At 40.0% G+C, this 25281-nt stretch overlaps 1 protein-coding gene across 1 annotated transcript in view; it reads right to left on the bottom strand.

Annotated features, from left to right (window-relative positions):
* Nucleotides 1-16393, bottom strand: part of NFATC2 (nuclear factor of activated T cells 2) — a 148426-nt gene extending 132033 nt beyond the window's left edge. The window contains exon 1 of the mRNA XM_063300047.1: nt 16261-16393. Within this exon, the coding sequence (XP_063156117.1) occupies nt 16261-16393 (133 nt within the window). The remainder of the gene's footprint in view (nt 1-16260) is intronic.
* Between the last annotated feature and the right edge of the window lie 8888 nt (nt 16394-25281).

The raw sequence follows: 25281 nt of genomic DNA, 5'->3' as shown, positions 1-25281 counted from the left end.
ACTCATAATTTTCTAGCATTCTGGTTGTTGTATTGCATTAGAAAATCAGTAGACCGACACTGTAAGCAGTAGACCGACACTCAATCTGGACTGAAGTATAATTATTTTCCCTGTTGCGAAGAAGATAATTCCTTTGTTTTAATTATCCTTGATCCATATATTACTGGATGACCAAATACATTGTTAGATTGTGATCTAATACACATTATACATATATTGACTATAAACTATGCACATTAAGTACATAGGTCTCAGCAAGCGGCAGCACAACCTGGCTGACCTTGTCTGAACTCAGGACTAAGCAAATTGGCCCCAGTTGGTAGTTGGATGGGAGACTTTCACAAAATCCCAAAGCCTATAGTTGAGAAGCTGGAAAAACATCCCAGAAAAGGAAACGGCAAAGCACTTCTGTGCTACTTCCAAGAGGTCTTCATGGTTGTGTCCATGTAATCATAATCTGTCAAGCTTAATTGAAAGGGAGACTTCATAGAATTATACTGTATATGCATTTCACAGAGAATGAGAAAGAGAGGGAGATGAAACCCTGTCTGGATATCCAGCTAAGACAGAAAACTTTATTTTTAGCTATAGATCTATATAGCTATGAAAACTTGGTAGCGAGGGAAATATAAATTTTGCACAAGCTCAGGTAGAGGATTCTACAACTACCTGATATTAGCTGTGCAGCCCATTGGACTTGAAGGGAGAGGTGTGATTCAGAGTGTTCAAGGGCACAAAGGTGGCACCTGTTGGAAACACCTTAGAAACAGCTTTTCCTGGGAACACGTAGCTGTGCTCCAAAGCTGTTCCTGGGCAAAGACACATTTAGTTTAAGGTGTTGGCAACAAATGCTACATGTACATGATTTCTAAATGCCAAACACATGGGACCACACTCAACTCACAAGGTAGTGCTTTCCATCACATGGGAGCAGTGTTTCTCAACCTTAGCAACTTTAAGACGTGTGGACTTCAACTCCCAGAATTCCCCAGCCAGCTGTGAGTTGAAGTCCACGCATCTTAAAGTCGCTAAGGGAGAAACACTATATGGGAGCAGGGCAGCAGAAGTCCCTTTCCTCTGTGTTAGGGAGAAGAGCCAATGCACCGAGGACATCTTCAGGAGGACTTGTCCTTCCAATCTTAACAACTGGATGGTTCATAATATGAAAGGCATTCCCTCAGCTACTTGCCACTCTCTATTAACTATATCCTTAATATTACCTATTTAATAATGTAATTGCATGCATACACACACACACACACACACACACCCATCACACTATTCCCTTTTAGAGTAAGCCATGTTTGGCGGACTGCAGAAAAGGAGTGAGAGAGCAGCTAAATCTAGTTTATCCCCAACACTATTCACTGTTCCTCTCTGTATCTTTCTATTCTTGCCAATCATCCTTGCTTCCCCCATATCCATATACTGCCTTGTTCTTGATATTTCTTACCTGTCTTTTTCAGGATCTCAGCAATTCCAACCACAACTTTCTCAGTCTTCCTCTTCCATTCAACCATCCATTCTTCCTTCATGTATTTGTTTTGGATTCAACCCTCAGTCATTCTGCCTATATGACCAATGGATCAATGGATTGAAAACCGCAGTGGCTTTCTTTCATACTGGTCAATCTGGTTTTTGTCCAGTTCACAGTCATTCAGCACTCATTCATTCTCGGCCTTGTCTCTTGTTTTACTATGTACATTTCTTAAGTTCCCACTATATTCAACTTACTATGCTTCTCCTGACATACTAAGCTCTTACTTCCATATAAGAAAGTGAGCAAACACACACTCTTATACACAGTCATTTTTCCTTCTTCTGACAAGTGTTAATTTATCATAACACTACCCATTATCTTTCTACCTTTCTATCTTCTTGCACACCTTAAAAGTTCTCCATTCATTTTCAATAATCATTTTACCAAGGTACTGAAATTTGTCTACTTGCTCTTAGCCCAAACTACCCTACAAGGTTGTAGTTGTGGAGAAAAAATAAAGAGGAGGGAGATGCCACCTTGAACTCCCAAAAGAAAGATGTTATATAAACCTAATAAATAAAATAAAATAGTAAAATAGCCAGTTTGTTCTAGTGGTTAAGGCAATAGGCTAGAAACCAGGTAACTGTGAGTTCTAGTCCTGCCTTGGGCATGAAAGCCGGCTGGGTGACTTTGGGCCAGTCCCTCTCTCTCAGCCCAACTCACCTCACAGGGTTGTTGTTGTGGGGAAAATAGGAGGAGGAAGGAATATTAGGTATGTTCCCCACCTTGAGTTATTCGTAGAAATAATAAAGGGATAAAAATTAATTAATTAAATAAAATTAATTAGATAAAATGGATAAAAATCTCAAATAAGTTTACTTCAAGGCTTTTCTTTTAATCTAATCGAAATCTTACAATTTTTTAAGCGTACTCCCTAATAAAGGATTATTATTCAAAAGAATGCAAAAATAAAACATCATTATTTAGCAACTCCTTTGTTTTCTTTGTTAAATTTTACAGCTGCCTCAATCCCTAGGGATTTTTCATCTTAATTATTGTTCTACTATGGATGTTAAAAAAATTTTTCCTGCAGACCAATATGGCTAATTTTGTTTTTGCCCATTTAAAAAGCACATTCTATGATCAGAATGCCCCTTCAAAGATGGCCCTTTTGTAACATAAAATTATATCATCTATATTGTCTATTATTTTTCTGTTGGGTCTTTAAAAATACTTTTAATGGAATTGAAGGATTTTTAAAACTGAGAATCTATAAAAAGCATGGCTCCATCTTTATAGACTAAAGAACATATGTAGAACTTTCTACTGAAAAATAAAAAAAATCTAGGAAAACTATTTTTCGTGCAAAATGTACTCCTTTAAAAATTATTGCAACCTATGCCTTTAAATGTTTGAAACACTCAGCTGAACAAAACCCATGGCAGATATATAGCAACCAAAAAGGAGAATGAGTGTATGTCAATAAAACTCACACTTCTTACAGTTCCATATATAAATTTAAATAGTGCTTAGTTTCATTCCATTAGGCAGCAGCAGGTGAATTTATCTAACTAGTCACTGATAATATAATGCATCTGTGGAACTCCTAAGATCTCACCCAAAATTTAGATCTTGGATATGTTTCCAATTACGTTCTTCATATGAGGGCAGGAAGAGTCTAATGTGGTGTCAGAAAGCTGATGAAATATCATCATGACCTTCTCAAGACATTATTAAATACTACGTTCAAATTATAGCAAGGATGTTGATTACCTAAACTTCTAAAGTTGGTACCATTAGGTCTCACTGATCTATCTACCCAGCATGTTGTACTTTTCTATTAGTCTCTTCAGTATTCGTATTTAACAATTGAGCATCTTTAATGTAAACTGCGGTGTTCATAAAAGGATTATGTGCTTTTTGGAATCCACATGTATTAGTCTATGGTATATTTACCACTGGTGGTTTATCTTTTACAGCCCTTTTTGTTTCTGAAACAAGAGAAATGTTGTTCCACTTATGGTACAAAGAAGCATGGAGATCTCTTTATTTCCAGATTTAAAGCAATGCAGAATAGTTAAGTGCACCCTTAGAAGTACACACCTTCTCTGTAGCAGCACCTGCCCTCTAGAATGAGGTTCCCCCTGAGATCCAGATGGCCCCCATTCTGCTTTTGTTTAGGAGAGCCGTGAAGACTTGGTTTTTCACCCAGGCCTTTGGCGAGGGAGAGCGAGACCCCACACTTCATTGCATGGACCATCTTTTACCTTTATCTTTATGTTTTATTGATTTTATTGTAATTTCTGTGTTTGATACAAGTTTGATGATGATGATGATGATGATGATGATGATGATGATGATATCTCTAACAATCATGTTCATTAATAGGTAAGAAGAAAACTACCCATTTATGTCAGGATCAAGAAATCTGGAATGCATACAATGTGACTGTTTATCCTACTGACAGTAAATTCTGTTGATTGTTTCAGTATATATGATAGATACGTTATAGGGCTCTATTAGAAAACTGAATCCCAGACTGTTTCAAATCAACCAGAGACTCATTAAATACTCTTATCTAATCTCTGAAATTAAATCAGTTTTTTTTAATCACCCAGTATAAATAGAACACAAAATAATCTCCAGCAAGTCCCAAATTATCTGGAGGGTAACAGGTCAGGGAAAGCTGATTTAGAAGGTCAACAAAGAGACCGTATTCCTGCCAGCCATCTTATGTGCAAATTATTCATTACAAAGAGCATTAAAATGCCACCTTTCAAATCTTCAATTTACATTTCTAATTAACTTGAACCAACAAGCTATATTCCAGATTTGATTGCAGAATCACTAGTATGAACTAAATTAGAACTGCCAATTTTCTCCCCTTGGTTTATAGAATAAAAGCAAAAAAGGAGGCCATTTATGACTAAGTACTAGCACAAAAGAACAGCAGGTTTATGACGCAGGACAATTAACCTAAATATGTGCCCATATAGAGGGAGCTTCTATTTCCACGACCAGATGAACTTAACAAAACAACTAAGTTGGGTTGTAATGAGTATGAACTGCTATGAAGTGGAGGCATTTTAGAAATAAAGTGGGATAGACAAATGGAAGCTAAACCTTTTCTCCACCCCTTTTCATCCTCACCACGGTCTATTTTCAGTCTCAGGCCATTTCTTCACTATGATTTCTATCACCTTACAGCATCACTCAACCAACTGGAACAACAGCAATGGAGGGATGACTTTCTTTTCTTTTCTTTTCTTTTTTTTTTCTTTTCTCTTTCTTTCTTTCTTTTTCTTTCTTTTTTGATTTATATAGCCACCCATCTCATGAAGTATGACTCTGGGCAGCATACAAACATGTTAGCAATTAAGCCATAAAACAAGCAAGCATAAATCAAAAGCATAAAGAGCCAAGAATGCAGGAGAACAACAGTCATTTAACATCATATAACCATCTTGCAAGCTCACCATGGGATCCCCAAGGTTGATGGAAAAACCAAGTTTTAAGGGCCTTCCAGAAGGCAGGCAGGGATGGGGCTAACCTCACCTCAGAGGGAATGATGTTCCAGAGGGTGGAAGCCACAGCAGAAAAGGCACGTCATCTGGGTCCCACCAGATGCAAACTCCTTAGTAGATGGGACTCACAGCATATCCCTCCTGCTCAACCTGATGGGATGGGTAGATATAATCAGGAAGAGGAGGTCCCTCAAATAACCTGGTCCCATGCCACGTAGGGCTTTAAAGGTCAAAACCAGCACCTTGAATTGCACCCAGAAACAAACCCGCAGCCAGTGCAGCTCACGGAACAGAGGTGTAACATACACAGTCCTGGGGGCGCATATAACCGTCCGCGCAGCTGCACTCTACCAGTTGAAGCTTCTGGATGCTCTTCAAGGGCAGCTCCATGTAGAGCACATCACAGTAATCCAATCTGGAGGTAACCAGGGTGTGAGTAAGACCATAAGTGAGGAAATGGCCTTAGAGATATTAAAAATAATCATGAAAACAGGGGACTGGGAAAAACTACAGAGAGGGCAGTGAATTCTGATATGCTAGTCTACCAAATCATTTAATTTTGCTCTAGATCTTAGTATAAACATGCACTGGGAGCTGTAAAAATAGGTAGATTATGAACAACCTATCTAAAATATGGTTGGGTAGATCATACTGGTATCATGTAGCTTTCTAATTGCTACATGTTAAATCACCGTTCCACATGAAGCAAGCAAGTTTAGTGGTTCTTTCTCCTACTGCCAGATGTTGGAATACATTATTGTATTAATTAATTAATTAATTAAATACATTATTGTATTTTATACAGATCTTTATAGATAGTTAATGCCTGAACATCAGGGTTCCAAGTCTGGGTAGATATGTTCACTAGATGCCCCTACAAAGATGAACACATGGTAAACAAACAAGATTCATGCATCATAGGTAAAGGTAAAGGTTTCCCTTGACGTAAAGTCCAGTCGTGTCCGACTCTAGGGGGCGGTGCTCATCTCCGTTTCAAAGCCTTGGAGCCGGCGTTGTCCATAGGACACTTCCGGGTCATGTGGCCAGCATGACTCACGGAACGCCGTTACCTTCCCGCCGAAGCGGTACCAATTAATCTACTCACATTTGCATGTTTTCGAACTGCTTGGTGTGCAGAAGCTGGGACGAGCAACGGGAGCTCACCCCGCCGCGCGGTTTCGAACCGCCGACCTTCCGTTCGACAGCTCAGCGGTTTAACCCGCAGCGCCACCGCGTCATGCATCATACTAAGCCATTATATGATTTGCAAATGATAGTTTATGACTTTGCATTATGTATGAGCCCAGATCCTGTAGCTTATTCAATACAGCATGTTTGAAACAAACCATGGCTTAGTGCAATGTTTGAATCAAGTTATTTTAATCAGCTATATATTGGATTCCTAAATCCTGCCAGCAGTAGTGGCTCCCAGCGCCTCTGGATCAATGTCCCTCCATATAAGAAGGCCTTCCCCCTCCTACCACCTGCTCCTCCTGCCAAGGCCAAATTCTTGAGAGACGTCAGACAGAAAAGCCCAAATTTGTCCATATCTCAAACTATTCCTATTTTTAAACTCACACACGACACAGAATCCTGCTTGTCCTGTTTTCACAGATTTCCTGGCTTGTTCCAAAAAATGCTCAAGATCCTAGCAATTTAGACACGAAAGGTTCATAAATAGCCACAAACAATCCATTTTACAATTTAGCCTAGTCATGATTGGTCTCCCTCTCAAACTCTGGATTGTGATTAAGTGGTGGTTGCCATTGCTTGACAGCATAGCATGCTTTCATTGCCCATGTCACTGCTTCGGTCCCTAGCCTCTGCACTTTCAAAAGGATTCAAGACTTCTGCCTAGACTCCTGGACAGTCATGGTTACATTCTTGTACTAGAGCAGTGTTTCTCAACCTCAGCAACTTTAAGATGTGTGGACTTCAACTCCCAAAGTTGAAGTCCACACATCTTAAAGTTGCTGAGGCTGAGAAACACTGTACTAGACTAATGGATTTGTTTAATTTGTTCCTTTTCATGCATTAATGTAAAATTATAGCCCTTTCTCTCATTGTAACCTGCTACCTCTAACTTTTTGCATTCTGTTAGTCTCATCTACATACAGGAGGAATGCACACTTGCAGAACTGCACAACCAAAGTTGTGGGTAAGCCCAGACATAAAATAAAATTTGACAGCATTTACAGTTTAATGTAATTAATGCCAAATATCGTTTATATGATTATTTTTCAGTCAGATTATGTTTCTCCTTCTATCGCATTAAAAAATACAATCTGATAACAACTTGTGATCCTTTGGAGCTGAGTTTTTAGGGGTTGTGATCCTGAGGCTCAGGTTGCACACCCTTGATGCTTCACAAGAGATTATTCTTGTTATGTCAGTCACACATTTTTCCCTGCGCAGGAAAATTAATTTTGACATACAGTCTAGTGAAACCAACACACCCTTTTTTCATACTGTATACTGTAGGAAGAAGAGAATGCAATGTTTATAACTCCAGGCGAATTTTGCATGAATGCAAAATATAACACTGTCAATTTTGCATGGAAGTAGCTTGCTATAGGGAATACAAATGAGGACCGAATGCATCTTTTTGAAATGCTGAGTGCAGCCTGCAGATGCCAATAAGAATATAGTAAACTCCTTGGATTCCGCTGGGCTACACCAGCTCAGCTTAGAGTTAGAAGGAAGGTGATACTCACTGAGCCACATCTCACAACTCTTTAGGTTTTTCTTGGGGATAATCTCCAAAACCTTGCCACTGTCTAAGCTGGCATGCCACAATGCATGTGTTTGTGACTTCATAGTCTGTAGTTATGGAAACATCTGTGATGGTATATTGCCAGCCCACTACTGAATAGAGGCTAGTACAAAATCTGCAGTTCCTGCTTTTAATATTAAGTGATCCAATTTGGTCCAATTTAAATCCTCCAGTCCAGACTCTATTGCCACCAGAACTAGGAGCCTGTAATTAATAAACTCAGCTGCTAATCATGCCAACCTGGACATGGCTTAATGTAGACTACTGTTGTTTTGCCTCTGCTGAAAAGACAGGAAGTCCAGCCAACAGCTTATTGAACACAGAGAGTTAGTTTTTTTTTTATCCCATCCTACTAAAATGGCAATTGCAGATTGTGCCAGTTAGTATGCAACAAATTAGTGTGCAGCAGGACACACTTCAGCAATGTTTTTTTTCCAATTCATAATCTAGGTACTGTATAGGACTAATTAAAAACAGTCTTCATTGAGCATGCAAACCTCTAAAACAAGCTCAGTGCTAACACTATACTACTCTCTAACAATCCAGCCTTCATTTTATTTATTGTGCTTATTAGCCTAGGCTCATCCTGATTCCATTACTGTAAAGCCAACTGTCAGAGATTAATCAGCACTATATACTGACATAGACAAAAATCATAATCTTGGGTATTGTGAGCGCTCACAAGCAGTTTTGACCCACCTCAACATACCTTCACACTCCTGCATAACTCACATTATCTCCCTCTATTTAAAACTAAGATTTTTGAGGCAAGAGGTTTTGCATTTCTTACCAAAAAGTATTACTCGAAGTTCTGCTTTTGCATACCTGAAAATAAAATCAGACAAAGCACCAAAGTAGTCCAAAAATGGTTCCATCTTTAGATGTTAAGATCAGAAGCCAAGCTACAACTCTGAGAAGCCCACAAGTGCCAGAAAGGCATAATTCTCCTTTTCCACAAACAAGAATATCCAGTACCTGGACCTGCATCATGCTGAGAAATTATTTCATGAATTAAAATATTCCTTTACCCCTTGGGATATGAAAATATCATTTACAGCAGCTGTGTGGATAGGGCCTATAATTCAGTGTGTTCTCCAGAAAATGGACTAATTTCAGTCATCATTAAGCATTTTGTGCAAATACAGCCAAGCAGCTACTTTTTCTGAGATGTTTACATTTTGCAACTTGTCAGAAAGAGAAAATAAACTCTAACAAGAACAGCTATCTGAGATTAACAAGAGGAGAATATCACAATCATCTCCCCAGTTGTTGTTTGTACCTGTCCTACCCAAGCAGGCAGGAAGGGCATGCTCCAAGTGCCATCTGCTAAGGAATGTTGGCTGCTGGGGCCCAGGAGGAAAGTCTTTTCTGCCATGGTGCCCACCCTTTGGAATGCCATTCCCTCGGAGATCCGATGGGTCCCAACCCTGCCAGTCTTTCACAAGGCCCTGAAATACTGGTTTGTGCCTAAGCCTGGGACCCTGGGTGTGGGACAGAGCCCATCTCCTGGCTTACAGTTGTTTGATGCTCAGCTGCTATGTGTTTTTATTTTTTATATTGTATGTACTGTACCCCTCCCCACCATCTCAGATCTTTCCTAAGAAGAGTCAAGAAATCCTTGGGAAGCAGAGGATGGGGATGCTGAAACAAGCCAAGAAGGCAGGGTCCTCCTCTGGCACATCTTTTTCTTGCTACCTTGGGTATAGTTAAATATGCCAGTTTCATAGGCTCAACTGTTCAACTGAGCAGGTCCACCTGAGAACTGTTCCTTCCATATTTGAGCATATTATCCATGTCTAACTCAGCCTTCTTCCCCATCCTATTCAACATCTATGGGAAGCCACTGGGAGAGGTCAGGTAAGGTCTCATTAGCATCCTGTGATACTCAGCTGCACACCACCACTCCAGGCTGAACTGAGGATGGAAGTCCTGACCTAGTGCCAGGAGGCTGTGATGGACTAAATGGGTCAAAACAAGTTCAGATTAAACCTCTGCAAGGCTGAGTTGCTGTTTGAACAGAACACCCTGGTTTTGTTCCAGATCCAGTAATAGTTCTGAACAGGATGGGATTCCCCATGAAGCAGCAGCTCTGCAACTTGGGAATTCTCCTGGATTTACAGCTCCTGCTAGAACAGGAGGTAGAAGTCATGGCCAGGGCAGCCTTTGCTCAGCTAAGCTGGTGACCAACTGCAGACATTCCTGGAATGAGAAGCCTTAATAATAATAACTCATGCTTTCATCACCACTGGTTTAGACTACTGCAAAGCACCCTACATGGGCCTGCCTTGAAGACCACCAGAAAATGCAGTTGGCACAAAACCCTGATAGAGATCCAATACTGTAATATAACACTAGATTTGCTGCATTCTGGTCCCTTGTTCCAATTCAAAGCCCTTCATGGTTTGGTTATTCAAGGAGCTATCTCCTCCAAATGGATTCTGCCCATACTGTGCAAACATCAGGAAAGAGATGCTAAAAGTCCTAACTATGCTAAAGGTAATGTGGAGGCAGAGATAGATCTCCTCTGTGGTGGCCCTGATGCTGTTAAATCATCTCCCCTCAAGGTCATCCTGACACCACCTCTTTTGGCTTTCTCCAAAGCTGTCAAGCCTCTTTTGTTAGATGGGTTTTTGAATTATAATATGTGAAGTTTGGATTTTTGTATTTTATAGTTAAGGTTGGACAACAGTTTTACATTTATGGTTTACTGATGTTTGAGTTATGTCAGGTGACTGGGGATTTCTTATGATATGATATGATGTTGAGTTGTAAACTGCTCAGAGTTTTAAAAGCTGGGCTGTATATAAATAAATGTAATGAACATACATTTCCTGGTGGGCTTTTGAAGGTATTAAATTACTCCACTGAAAAACCAGGGCATTTTTGGTAACATCAGGTAACAGAAAATTGTGACAAAGCTAGATCAGCAAGGAGCCCTACCCATGTGCACATAATGTTGAATTGTTGCAGGCTTTAATACGTGTATATATGTAAGCTGGTTCTAAAGGCTCAAAAGATCTTACTGCATCCTCCTGATTTTGGAATTTCTTTGGGACACATTTTGAGAACATTTACAGGGAAGAAGAGAAAGCTTGGGATCCTGACCCGTGGCTAAAATTACATTTCTGGTGAGCACCCAAAACTAGCTCCAGTTCCAATGAAGCTAACGTAATTGAGAAAACATCCTCCACATCATCTTCTTCCGCAATTGCCAGACACACTTAGACATGTGGACTAAAGGTTTTTGTTTTGTTTTTCTAAAAAAATCCATCTCTTTGTAAACATGCTTTAATCTTAGAACATTAAAGATCACTGATGTACAAAGGATTACTTACAGACTCATAATGGTGTCTTCTGAAAGCAAGGAATGTCCTCCAGATTATATGTTTTGTTGTGATCTCTTTTACACTAATGATTTCCATCTTGAAAATACAAAAAATTAATAATCATGGTATCCAGGCACTCAGAATAAGGAAAACAGTCTCTGGAAGTGCTTTCCAAGCCTGTTCAGTGGCATCCTCTACTCACCGTTCACACTGGATGAAAAGTTATGATGATAATTTCATCCTTCCTCCAAGAAGCTAAAGCCAAGATACATTCCTCTCCCACTTTATCCACATACCAACCCTGCAATCTAGGTTAGGATAAAGAAAAGTGATTGCCCCAAACACTCTACAACCTATGTGACTTAAGTAGGAATTTGAACCCAAGATTTTCTGGTCAGAGCCCAAGACATTTGCATAATGCCACATAGTGCTATACACCTGCTGATCTGAACAACAGGCTAACATCTGGCCAATACTCTTTCAGAATGAATCAACATGCCTGCATTGCAGTTTTTCTAAACACTTCGCAAGTTTACCCAAAGGTGAGCCCTACTCGGGGAAGGGGGCTTGCAGCCAAAGAACAATGGCCAGGATTGCAATCTAAGATAGACACTATGGAAGGAAAGCCACCCAATCAGTTGGTGAAAGAGGAGAGTTTTGAGCAAACACTTTTCTGCCACACCAGCTCTCCATCAATGCTTTGATTGTTGAAGTAAGCTTGATCCTTAAAAATACTATTATTATTTTTTTTTTAAAGCATTATTCTAAGCAGACTTGCCTTAGTAGCAGTTTTATTCCCATACTAGAACTAGTGCAATTCACACATAATAGGTTTCATACATTACATTACAGGTGATCGGCATCTCTCCCATTCAGTTCTTCGCTAAGCAATATATATTTTTACCTCCAATAAAAATTGCTTCAGAGGGCCAATGGCCAACTCCAAGGCCACAGCTCTGAGTAGACATATAAGGTACCTGCAGGTCCTTTATCCAACAGTGAATTAAAGTATTGTGACAACTTCAGTAATCCCATTCAGTTTTTATTTGCAGTGGCAAACAAACCAAATGCTGCTGCACTGGATTCTATAAGTACATGTCTAAAGCTTGTAGGAGTTAGGAAGAAGAATGCACAGCTCCAAAGGACATTTCTTTTAATGTCTTCCATTCACCTACTGCATTCATTTTGCCAAGGTTAAATTTCAAGATTGATCCAGGTCATTATGGTTTATTACATTTCCATCTATTAAGGCCTTGCGGCAACATACTGTATTATTACTGCATTTATATCTCACCTTCTCTTTAAGAGCTCATGGTAGCTTACAAAAAGCCCAACTTTTATCCCTATAACAATGATCTTATGAGGTAGGTTAAGCACAAAGTGTGTCTACCTCAGATTCATCCAACAGCTTTCATGATGCAGTATAGACTCAAAACGTTGAGCCAAGTGTAACCACCTTAATCACTACATTGTACAGTACTATACACTTAAGCTTTTTCCCTAATTTTACTCTCCTTTCCTTGAAGGTCAATCAGTTGGAGACAGGAATTAATCCAAGCTACTTAGGAAGCATCATAACTGGCCATGAATCTAAAGACATTTTTTTCCAATGAAACACTCCGCAAGATTTCTTTTAACTATGAGATGCTGGAGAAGCCCGCATTCTGATTCCCACATAATTCTTCCATATCAAGCAAGTTTGCATACCATATTCAGTCAGGGCTACCAAATCCGGGTTGCAAAAATACAGATGACCACTAGATGATAGTAGAAAGTAACCGAAGGATTTCAAGGGGTCCGTGAACTTGGATGGGAAAAAAATTACAACTTCATTTTCACTAACCTCTAACTAAAATTTCATTGAGAAGGGGTCACCACACCCAAAAGGATCAATGGCACAAAAAGGTTAAGAACCCCTGCTCTGCAGAGAATAGGAAAGGTTACCTTGACGGAGATCTGCAGGACCTGTTGCCTAGGCAAAAGGGGCTAAAGCATTTTTTAAGTCCAGAACTTTCAGATGACATTCAGAAGAGGCTCAGGCAGAAGCCTCCCTAATTCACTGAACTATAAGAAGGAGAAGGAGGTGCAGCACAATCAGACTTGCAAGATTCTGTTATTATAGCCAATCTCAATAAAAGTGGTTTTAGCCTTCCTGTGGAATTAATTTCATGATCTGGTCTACCTAGTGGGGCTGACACTCTAACTCTTTTCTGCTATTTTATGGTTGTCAGGTTGTTGGCAGCTCAGATCTGATAACCCTAATTTAATTGAAAAGTACTATAGCTTAGCATGATTGTGTGAACCACATCACTGAGTTCTCTTGATATTATATAAAGAATTGGATACCCCCATAAACAAAGGTAAAAGAGATTTCCATCATAATCCAATGCATGCATCTTAAGAAGTTTCACTGGATTCAGTGAGGCTTACTTCCTAGTAAGGGAAGTTTGCAGTCTTACTTTTGCTTTTGGTTTAAGAAGATCACTAACATACAAGTTGGTTTAATAAGAAAATTGCTGACATGTTTTTCCTCTATACACCCAGGAATCAAAGAGAACCCCCAGATTTCCCAGAGTTCAGTAAACCCTAGGCTGGGTTTATTATTTAACTGAATCTCTCTGCATGAAACCTGTAAAAATAGTGACCGTGTTAATTTCTCTAGGCCCACCACTGGAGATGTAAATTAGCAACTACTGTTGCTTTTATTTCACAGGAAAAGATACTCTCAATCACGGTTTTAACATTGTGAGATTATACCACTTTAGCACACTCTAAGCTATGTCCACAGTTTTTATTTGTTCAAAAGGTATAACGTGAAAGCAACTTTAGTAGGTGCATCCTCAAGTACAATCAACCATTCTTGGTTATATTCCCTCTTGTCCACATTCAGAAGAAATCAGTAAAACTTCATTCATCCTATAATATATTCATTCACAAGAATGTTTGACTGCATTCATTGAAGCTGTATATCTAAACCTTCTCTGGATCTATCCCATCTAGATGAAGATTGTCGTACAATGCCAGTCTCATTTACAAGGTCTGCCCCCAGCAGTAATATCATTTGAAGTATGACAGGCCCAGCCTAGCACTTTTTGGATATTTGGCCACGTTTGCTGAGGATTTTGAGAGTTGCTGTTCTAATGCAACCAGATTAAAGAAAATAAATACAGTTATTGATCATATTCCATCCCAAAGGGGCAAAGCAAGCAGCGTGTTGGTAAAAAAGAAAATGAAAACTTTTAAAATTATGTGATCATAAAAATGCCACAAATATTAGAAGTCATAATTTTAAAAGAAAAAGCTTTAATTTGTATTCATAAAAGGCTGAGAAGCAGGCAGTGAGGAATGCTTTGCAGGTTTCCACATGTCTGTATTTGATTATATCTGAATTACAAACAGTTGTTCTTTTTCAAATGGTATCATGGCTTGCAGTTCAAAACTCTTGGGATCCCAGTCAATTGGTCTCTCTTCCTAGGTCAAAGCAGCCCTTCAGCTTACTGAATGGAGCGAGGATTACGCTGTGCACCTTTACATTTGCAATTATACCTTTGCCCACTCCTTCTTTATCAGTCTGCCTTTTCCATCTCTGATTCATGAAAAAAGAGCCCTTGTATAGCTCCCCTGATCAGTATAACAGGCAGGTAGGACCGAATCCTCAGTCACAGACTGTCCTAAGATATTCAGTATTAGCAGCAGTATCAAACTGTAAGTCAAGCAGAGCTTAAGAATTGAATCCACACACACACACACACAAAGTCAAAGATTACTGAGTTCCAGCCAGGCTTTTTCTGAGACATCCCAACTTTTGCTTCATTTCTTGGTAGATGTGGTTAGTGTTAAAGTGCAGTAGAGAATTCAAAACAATTGGCTAGAGAATTTGCTATGTTAATATAGTTCAGAAAACCCTGTCAAAAGAAAACTGACCACACACAGAAGATCACTATGAAACCATACTGCCCATTTTAATGACTAATCAGAGACAAACTCACATCAGGAAGTGTGATGTTGTTTTCCACACTGTCTGCAATTTCTGACACATATTAAATGTGCCCCCAGGATTTTTCACAGATCCTATTTGCCAAATACCCATGTACTGTGAAATAAGGAAACATCTCAGAATCTTGATTTTTAGATATTCCCAACATGTGACAAGGGTGTGTGATGCATGAATAAGTAGGTGTGATATTTGTACAGGCCATCAAAAAAGTGGGTATACTTTATCACATCCAAAGACACACACTTTGAGAACATGAGCAATGCAACCATAGCTCTGAGGCTAGTAGAAACAGTAAGACATTCTATGGCTCTTTACAAATACTACATGAAATTACAATTGTTGTATTCTTTGGCTTTCAATCAAGGCTTTTAAAAATGTGTTTGCCTTATATTACTCAACCTACTGATTCTAGCAAGGTGGACTGAAGATCAAAGCCATTGTCCAATATTAATTTCAGAGCCACTTCTGGCTCTCGCCTGTTGTGGATCTGTGCTTTGCATTATGAATGCATTATAAGCGCGATGAAGTTATAATGCTGTCGGATAAAGCAGAAAATTATGGAAAGAAAAAGTTGTTATGTACATGACCCAGAAATGACAAAGAATGGTCTTTCGATGTGCTAAAATATGATGCTATTGGTACTATAATTTTTCTTTGCAGTTCACTTTCTGCCATTCCCTGTAAAATATGCCCATCCTATGAAAAAAAAATCAGCAATCAGAGCTTCTAATTATCCATCCCTCTAGAGATAAGCAGAAAGATATATGCAGACTTTCAACCCCACCTTAGTCTGATGGAAGAAAGGTAAACTTTCATAACTGCAGATGATCCCAATTAACCTCAGCAAACACTGTAATGCTTCCCTGCTGCCCTCTTTAGGGTTAATTGCAGAAAACCACTTTTTCCTGTACAGGCCAGTCCAGTCCACCTCTTGCTCAGATGCAATTTCCAACCCAAGTGCTAAAGAAACACGATCTGATCCCGGCCACCCAGTGACACCGGCTACATTGTGTACTATCCTTGGTCCTTGGGAACATGCATCTTTCAAATATCCATTCCAAATACGCCGTAAGTTCTATTGAAAAGCATCTATAAAGATGACGGTGATGATAGTAATAAATTCATACTAGTAATAATAGGAGTAATCAGAAGTCACAAACCTGCTATTGGATGCGAATAGTCATAATCAAATAAAATCGAGAAGTCCAGCTCTTCTTGAGGACTGATATTTGGATTCGGATCGCCGTCCCCTTGCTGGGAGTTCGGATCCGAATCGTTTGGACTGGAAGCCATCTCTACGGCTAAGGGTGACCTCTCTACGGTTCTAACTGGGGAAAGGCAGAAAAAAACGGGAGAGGCAACTCTGCCCTCCCCTTCTCAAGGAATCACAAGGACAAGAATTAATGATAACCCCCGCTCGTCTAAACCATGCAACTCGAAAAATGAAATGCAGGCTTCCTTTAAACTTCTCGGGGACGGGATCTCCTAGGAGGTCGTTTGCCCCGAGCCCTGCAATCTCCCCCGGCCACCTCGCGGGTCAGGAAGAGGAGCTCGCACGCGGAGGAGCTGCCCCCGCGACCCGGGAGCGCTCGCAACTTCTGCCGCTCGCTCCTGGCCCCGCTCGGCTGCAGCTTCGCTCCCAGCGCGCGAAGCCCGTTCGAGGCGCGGCAAGGCGACTTCCTGTTCGCAGCCGCCACCTGGGGCGGGAGGCGGCGCTGCCTCCGGGAGGGGAGGAGCGGCGGCCGCTCGCCCACCGCCGCCCGACCCGCCGCCGGGTCGCTGGCCGACCCCGGCTCTTCAAAGCCGGGGGACCCGGTGGGAGAAGGACCCAGTGGAAGCTGCGGGGGAACAGAGAGAGAGAGGTGAAAGGTGGCCAGTGGGCGGGCTTTTAGCACACGCGCGTCCCCGAGAACGTGAGAATGCGGGCGGGTATCTCCGCAGGTTACGCTTGTCCGTGCTGGGTCGCTAACCCAAGGTTTTGCGTGCGCCTGACGTCCTGAACCATCACCTAGCCTCGTTTTCCCGCGGAGAGGAAGACGGGAATCGAGGCCTCTTCCGTTCGCTGCAGAAATTCATCACGCGGGGAAAAGCGCAGGGAGGAAAGTAAACTTCGCCGGATGCATTTCTTCCTGCTATCAAAAGAACCATGGAAGTCGGGCTAGGAAACCGGCGCTCAAATCATGCATACACACACACATAAATGAAAATAAATAAATACACGTGCACTCCCTTCAGTGGGGCAATGCGGGGAGAGACGGACGGTCAGGGATGAATTTTGCGAGAGAGATGAGACTGTATAAACGGAGGGACTCTATAAGTTCCCAAAGGCCTTGGAGGTGACTCCAAATGTTAACAAAAGGGGAACATTGTTAAAAACAAGGAAGTCAGTATACCGACTGTATTTGATCTGATTTCTCGCAGTCCTTTCAAGATCCCCGCATGTTAATTTTAAAGGTATGAGCTGCATAAATGTGATCATTGCCTCTGGTACTGCTTATTTTATTGGGTATTTGATTAAGGCATTTTGTGCATTTTAATTACTCAAAATTTCATGTGTGATTTTATATATGTAAGCTGCTACCCGAAGGGAAAACTTAAAAGGACACGTTTTGAAATGAATAAAGTTTAATTAGATTAAATCATATTCAGTCTTTCTCCTGATCCCACTTATTTTTTGCAAATCTGTCCTCAGGCATGCTACCCAAGATGTAATGTTGCCCTTTGACCCCCAACAGTTATGTATATATTGATGCACTGATTCTAATGAACACACACACTAAAAAGTGCATCACCTCCATATAAGAACATGCAACTATTGCTTTTCACTACTGTAAATTAAACTTTACACAAGTTTCTCTATGCAGACTTGGAAGCTGACAGCATGTAACTGAAAATAGGTACAGAAATGCCAGAAAGGAGAAACTGCCAAGAAAAAACTTGCTTGCAGCACAGGTGTTTTATCAGTACACTGCAAAATCCTGAACATGTTTCTAGGGTAACCTTGCAATATTATAAAAGTTGCCTGGACGCAGCTTTCAGATACAGTGATTGTGTATGAGGTCCAAGACTCATACCACAGTATCCTTTACAAAGGATTTTAGGATGTGTTATTTCAGTTTCTGTTGTTATCACAACCAAGCCCTAGAGCAGTGTTTGTCAACCTTGGCAACTTTAAGACCTGTGGACTTCAACTCCCAGAATTCCCCAGCCAGCGAAATACATGAAAATAAACAAAGATCATTTTCTTCCTGAGATGGAAGACAAATGCAAGCTGCAGGCTTTTGCATGTATATCACCTACATTTTAGCAGACCAATGCACTCAGCTGCATGACTACTAACTTTTGCAGTGATGGCAGCACATAACAGAGGATGTCTGAAGAATTAGCAAGTAGGGAAAACATATAGGTCATTTCAGAATAATAGATGTTGGAGAGAGGTAATAATTAGGATAAACACAGCTGTTGGAGGATTTTTCCTTTTCTTCCACTGAAGCAATTCAGAGTAAAGTGAAATTACCATTTGCATTAAGAGAAGTCTATATTCAATTCATATCAGCGTTCCTATAGTAAATCAGATATTGTTAGTATACAATTAATATCCTACCTTTAGCTCCATCCCACCCCATCTGATATTTGCATTTTGTTCAAATCTTCATGTGAAATGTAACTTACATCTTTTAATTTAATTCCTAAAAAGTCCTCAGATAATCACATTAGCAAAGGCTGAAGTCAGATTGCTAATCCAGAGTTTGCCTACAAAAGGATGTGCTATATGCTCCCTTCCCAATCTGGCAGCTTCCAAATTTGTTGAGATATCTGCAGGCTAAAACAGAATGGCAGTCCCAGCTGGTTGCAGAAAGATAACTCTAGCCAAATTTGAACTAATTGTAAAATATTTTGGACAGACAGCGGCCCATCTCAAAGGATCACAGGACAAGGCGGTCTATCGGTATAACTTTAAAAGTAGCTATTGAAAAAGGCATTAAAGACCTAAGTATATCTTTTCTCTCTTCTCAAAGCATTCTTTGGTCCCAAAGCCTCAGTGAGCAATAACTCAGCTCTACAATTCGAATCAGATTTGTAGATGACATCTCATCAGTATCATAAAAATGAGATGGAACAAAGTACAGCAGGCCAAGCCAACATTTATGGTGCTTTCTAGTACTTACGTAAAACACTAGTGATACATGTCTGGGCTTACTGTTTTACAAACACACACATGCACTTTAACAGCCCAGACCTAACATGTCTACACTCTAGAACACAACCACAGGGCTGCCAAAACAAGCATTACGGAAGGGATCTGGATGTCATCCAGCCCAGCAGTGCTTGAATAGCAAACCAGACAGACTTTTAACCTCCCATCTTCAGCTATCCCTTCTTCTGTTTACTTTTCCTTCTCCTCCTCTCTATTTTGACTGCAACAAATTAATACAGTTAACCCTCTGAAAATTATTAGAACATGCCAGATATATGAAATAGAAATCCATCATATACATTAGTTAACTCATTAATGCAAGCATGTCTTTGTCACACCAACATCTTTGTAAATGGCCATTATCTATAGGTCAATATAGATTGACCTATAGAGAGAGCCAGTTTGGTCTAGTGGTTAAGGCAACAGGCTAGAAACCAGGAGACCGTGAGTTTTAGGCCTGCCTTAGGCATGAAAGCCAGCTGGGTGACCTTGGGCCAGTCCCTCTCTCTCAGCCCAACTCACCTCACAGGGTTGTTGTTGTGGGGAAAACAGGAGGAGGAAGGAGTATGAGGTATGTTCACCACCTTGAGTTATTTATAAAAATAATAAAGGCAGGATAGAAAATAAATATCCCTGCCTATACTTCCTACCTTTGACCTCCCTCTAATCTCTTGCTACTATCCTCTCCCAACTACAGAAATACTCTACCCATCTATTGAAGTGAACTACATACTTTATTAACTGCTTATCATTCTATAACAGTGTTTCTCAACCTTGGCTACTTTTAGATGTGTGGACTTCAATTCCCAGAATTCCCCAGAAAGCCTTGCTGGCTAGGGAATTCTGGGAATTGAAATCCACACATCTGAAAGTAGCCAAGGTTGAGAAACACTGTTCTATATCGTAGTAAATTTAGTAAGGCTTTAAAATGTCACACAAGACTATTTGTTACCATGGCCTGTCTCTTCCTGCCATCTTCTCATTTGTTATTTTTTACCCCTTACTAATATATAGAATATGGAAGGCTACAATCTCCATGTTGTCAGGGCACCACTTTTTTACCTTTGTATCAAGCTCCTTCCTCCCATGTCAACCAACAATCTTTGATGATTGTTTCTCTGACGATAAACATAGCCTTAAGTTACATTTGTTTGTTGGCTACTGGCACCATTCGTTCTTGACTTTTCATGCCTTTATAAGGATGACCCATATGGATTTTCATGTCGGTACAAATGTGAAGGCATCTGTATCTCCATATAAACCACATTCACAGTTTGCTAGCATAGGAGAAGCCATCTCTGGGCTGGAAGACAAGCTTAGCTGCTACAATTCCACATGTTACTTAAGAAATACAATTGAGAATGGATCAAAGTATGCCTTGAAAATTCCTTCAAAAAAAACCAAAGATGAGTTTATGTAGAGATAGTTATTCACATGTTTTTAAAGCATTTGCTTCCTTAGAGGCCAAGGAAGCCAGATATACAACTTGACAACAATTTTGAGTACCATTTATTTCATGCCTTGTCAGTGTATACCAAAGACATCTCCACAAATAGTACTGTAATGCAGAATTATGTTAGTGAAGCAAGAGCAAAGCACTGAGCATAAGAGTGTTTTTAAGTCTAAGAGATAATTCTAGTTGATATATACTGCACCAACAGGCAGCATTTTTAGTATCTGCAAAATCGCATCATGGATTAAAATTACTGTGCCCACTCCAAAGCGTTAGAAGAATCTCCTTGAGAATCAGCATGATGAGATGGTAAAGATCAGAACAGCAGGCTAAGACCAGAGACTCGAGTTCAAATCCCCATCCAGGCTAGAAACCTGCTGGAGAATCTTGAGCCAACCTCTCACTTTCTCTCTCTTTCTCAGCTTTACCTACATCCCATAATTGTGGGCTTGTAGGTGTGCTCTATAGCATGAACAGATATGAATGATTAATATTTCCATCATTAATATTTTTCCATCCCTTTATCATTGAGTGCTTGTATATAAATGCTATTTCTTCAGTTGTCTCTGTACTCCCTGAGTAGAGAGAGATGGTATTTATGCAACCCAGGCAAACTTGATGTTTCAGGAGATGACCCTTAAATGGTTAATACCACCTCCTAGCCCAGGAGAAAATCAGGCAAAAATGTTCACTGAAAAGACATCAAAAACACAAGCTGTCCCATGCTATGTCTAGGGCTAGTCCTTGCAGAGTCAAAATTCAGGACACTACAACTTACAAGAAGTTAAGTGACCACTTAAGGAGAGCAAAAGTTGATAGGGAGAGCAGCAAAGAGTTGGGGTCTCAGCCTCTTGGCCAGAATGGAAATGCCAGAGCCCATGGACAAAGCTACTGCTGATTAATTGCACGCTATAGGCAAACGATATCTTGGCCACAAAAGTCCTGAAGGCCACTAGAGGGCAGGAAAGAGATACAGAAAGCTCTCAAGCCTTTCTGCCACCTAGTGGTCTCCTGGATATTTGCAGCCAGTTTTGCTACACAACTGAAGCCAACATTTCATCCAGGATTTAAAATCACCTAACTGTATTGCTGGATCAATAAGCTAGATATGAGCCCGTATTAAGAGTTAGAATCATGCTTACTTTATTCATTTGTAAACTGACTTTCCCTAACCCACACTTCCTGATAGCTGACAGATGCATCAGTCAACCTCCCTGGTTGAGATACAGTTGGAGATAGTCTGAAAGGGGCTTATGCATGAATAGATGAGTGGATGCAGGCCCCCATTTAATGAGAGACAATCAGGTTTACAGTCAGGTTCTCGTCTCCTTGGAAAGATGTCTGCCTGTATGTTGCTGTATGTAGGTGTCCCTTCACACTTGGGCTGATCACACAGAGTATGAACATGTGGCTAACATGGACTCCGGTATCTAGGAAGACAGGGTCAGTTTGCTCACACAAATGAGCCCCTTTGGGCATTCCTTGTGGTCCCCCTTTATCCAAACAACTTCCTGTGAGGCACATTGCTAATTCTGATCCATTTTTAATCTTGGCAACTTTTGAATCCATGCCACTGAGAAAATGTATGAAGAATCTTGTATCCAAGGGACTGTGAGGTTCAGAGAACTGGCTCTCAAACCAAATAATTAGATAGTCTTTCCCTACTTGGTGTCTTCCAGAAATGCTAGCTGGCAATTCTGGGAGTTTTCAGGGAACTCTGGGAAATCTGGAAGCTATCACATTAGGGTATTCTACAGTAAGAGGTCAGGGAGAACAAAGAATAACAACAATATTATTGTTGTTGTTGTTGTTAGAAACAAGCATAACTATGTATCACAATGTCCAACTAAAAATGAGTGTTTTATAAAAAATTAACAATGAAATATGAATACAGATCCCTTAAAAAAACACATTCAATTTTGGGGTCAGTCTGAGTCAGAGATATTGCTCCCAGTTTGAAGCATAATGTGGTTTTGGTAAGGAAGGCCAATGGAAAAATTGCTCATAATCTCCATGTTCCCGTTACAACTGCTGAAGGCAGCCTTGAAAACCAATGGAATGTACATATCATAATAAAAAGTATATAGGAAGCCAAATATTGGAAAAGGCTCCCTAAGATATTATTATCCCAGGCTTTTTCTCCACAGAGGTGAATGATGAAATTATTTTAGTTGAGCAAGAGAGTTTGCTCAACTTAAGAGAAGTCCATACCCAGCATCTCTTGAACAGGAATTTTTGCTGAAACTTAAGCAAAGAATTTGTTTGGTATGTCAAAAGTTAGGCATCCGAGGATGAGATTCTCTTCAGCATGCACACATGCTTGTAATTTACATATTTTGTAATTTTTATTCCTATGCATTTTTTTTCTTTTGAGCATATACCTGTTTAGCTGTTTTGGAACAGAAAAACAACAGCCAAGTCTTATAGGCTATTAAAAACTACAGGTTGAATCTATTATACATTTAGGTTAAGTCAGAAACTACTGAATTGGTGGAAAAGTTAGTCATGATTTAATTTCCACTGAAATTATCTAGTTTTTAGGTGCTAGCAGAACTGCAAATTAATTTGCTAAATTATAACAACACAGACTGTAAACATGAATTGTATTATTTCTCTCAAAGGTCACTTCATTTCTTTTTTTATCCCTGCCAGAATCAAGGAAACTCAATCTATTAGTTTCACAGGGTATATCTTTCTCTCAGAATCAGAGTTTAAACAATATTATCAAGAACAGAGATACAACTTCAGAATAGCCACAACCAGACTCTTTCTGATGTTTTGATCTGCTTTCTGAAATGGTTTGTACAGTATGTGATTCTTGTCTTGATTGTGCCTGTCCTGTACTCTGGTCTCTAATACCCAGATTTCAAGCATCAGGAGTACATTCTCATCAGTTTACTAGATTTCATGGAAGTATTTTCACATATGTTGTTGTTCTGGAGCAACTTCTAGGGTATCAACAGCCCACTGGCTCTTAAACTTTGCAGTACAGTGACCCACTAAATTGAGTAATGAATTTGTGTGTCCCTCACATATGAACCAATTTAACAATTTCACTGGGGTTAGGATTGGCCAAGAAGTAAATATACCACTTTTAAAAATAAACATGTAACCTATACATCACCGTGCGTATGTGTTAAAATTTTGGAACTACAACTGCCCACTGAGGATTTTAAAATGTGCAAACAGCCCCTGCAAGTAGCTTATGACCCCTCGAGGTCCCAGATTGCAGTTTAAGAACCCTTAGCTAGTCTGACCAAATTAATCTTATTGCTTCTTGTGAACTAAAGCAACTATCCTCCAATCATACAGTACAAAATCAAGGCAGCTCATTAGGGCACCTTATACTGGCCACAGCAGTGTAGGTTTGATTTCTAGAAAATAATGGTTATGTATTTTGCCTGAAAAAAAAAATTGCTGCACACTGAATATGAGCTTGTCATGAAAAAAGCAATGTCACAATCCTTGTCCCTGGATTATTGGAATTTGTTTTAATTAGTTCAATTTAACATAATATGTACAGATTTATGACATTCAAATATATGAGTTATATATTAACTAATAATAATAATTTATTAAACTTGTATGCTGCCCAGCTCTCCACGACCCTGGGTGGCTCACAACAATCAAAGAAATTACAATAAAATCAGTAAAATCAATAAAAGATAAAGATGGCAAGAGCAATGAAGCAAAGGGTCTCACTCTCCCTTGCCAGAGGCCTGGGTAGAGAGCCAGGTCTTCACAGCTTAATAGTAATATATTAAATATTAAGATAATATTTAATAAGATAATATGTGTCAAGGTCCCATGATTGATATTCCTATAATTGCCAACCCCTCTAACTTAAGATAAAGTCTCTTTTGAAGCAAGCATAACTCCTGATTTTTTGACGCTTCTTCATAGTTTTTGTTGGCACCAATACAGAAGTGGCTTCCCGCTGCCTGCTTCCAGAGTGTTTTCCAACTTCCCGTTTAACCACCCTGGGAGTTCCTGATAGTCCCTATCCAAGAGTAATCAGGTTCTCAGGGCTAGCCTATCATTAATAGTCATTTTGGATACTGAACCAAGCTATGTGGTGAACTGAATATAAACCTCAATGTATTTTCAACCCCCACCGCTCCAGAGTGGTTTCCACCCCTATCCAACTGCATCAATGTACGTAGCTGTCAGTTCCCGCAAGAAGGAACCCCATCCATCCCCTTACCCCGTGATGCACACAGGGCAGCCAGCTGCTGTGAAGATGAGCAGTGGACAAGGATTGTGCAGAACTAAGTCTACAAGAGAATCAGTAATTCCATCTTTCTGCTTAGGCAGGGAATCCCCTTGGGATGTCCCTAAGTGTATTCATTGTGACTAAAATTCCCATGAAGGTGTCTCAAAATGGCCAGGTTTCTGCTGGTCAGTGTTCAATGATCCATCTTCATCATTCCAAGGACAAAAATGCTTGAATCATCTTTTGAAAGCTTAAGCCAAAAGGTCTGCTACTCTCCCATCAGAACAGAAAAAGCCCTGCTTCTGTTATTAAACTTC

The sequence above is a fragment of the Candoia aspera genome, chromosome 3, assembly GCF_035149785.1.
Source record: "Candoia aspera isolate rCanAsp1 chromosome 3, rCanAsp1.hap2, whole genome shotgun sequence".
Lineage (NCBI taxonomy): Eukaryota > Metazoa > Chordata > Lepidosauria > Squamata > Boidae > Candoia > Candoia aspera.
This window is presented reverse-complemented; position numbering and strand designations above follow the sequence as displayed.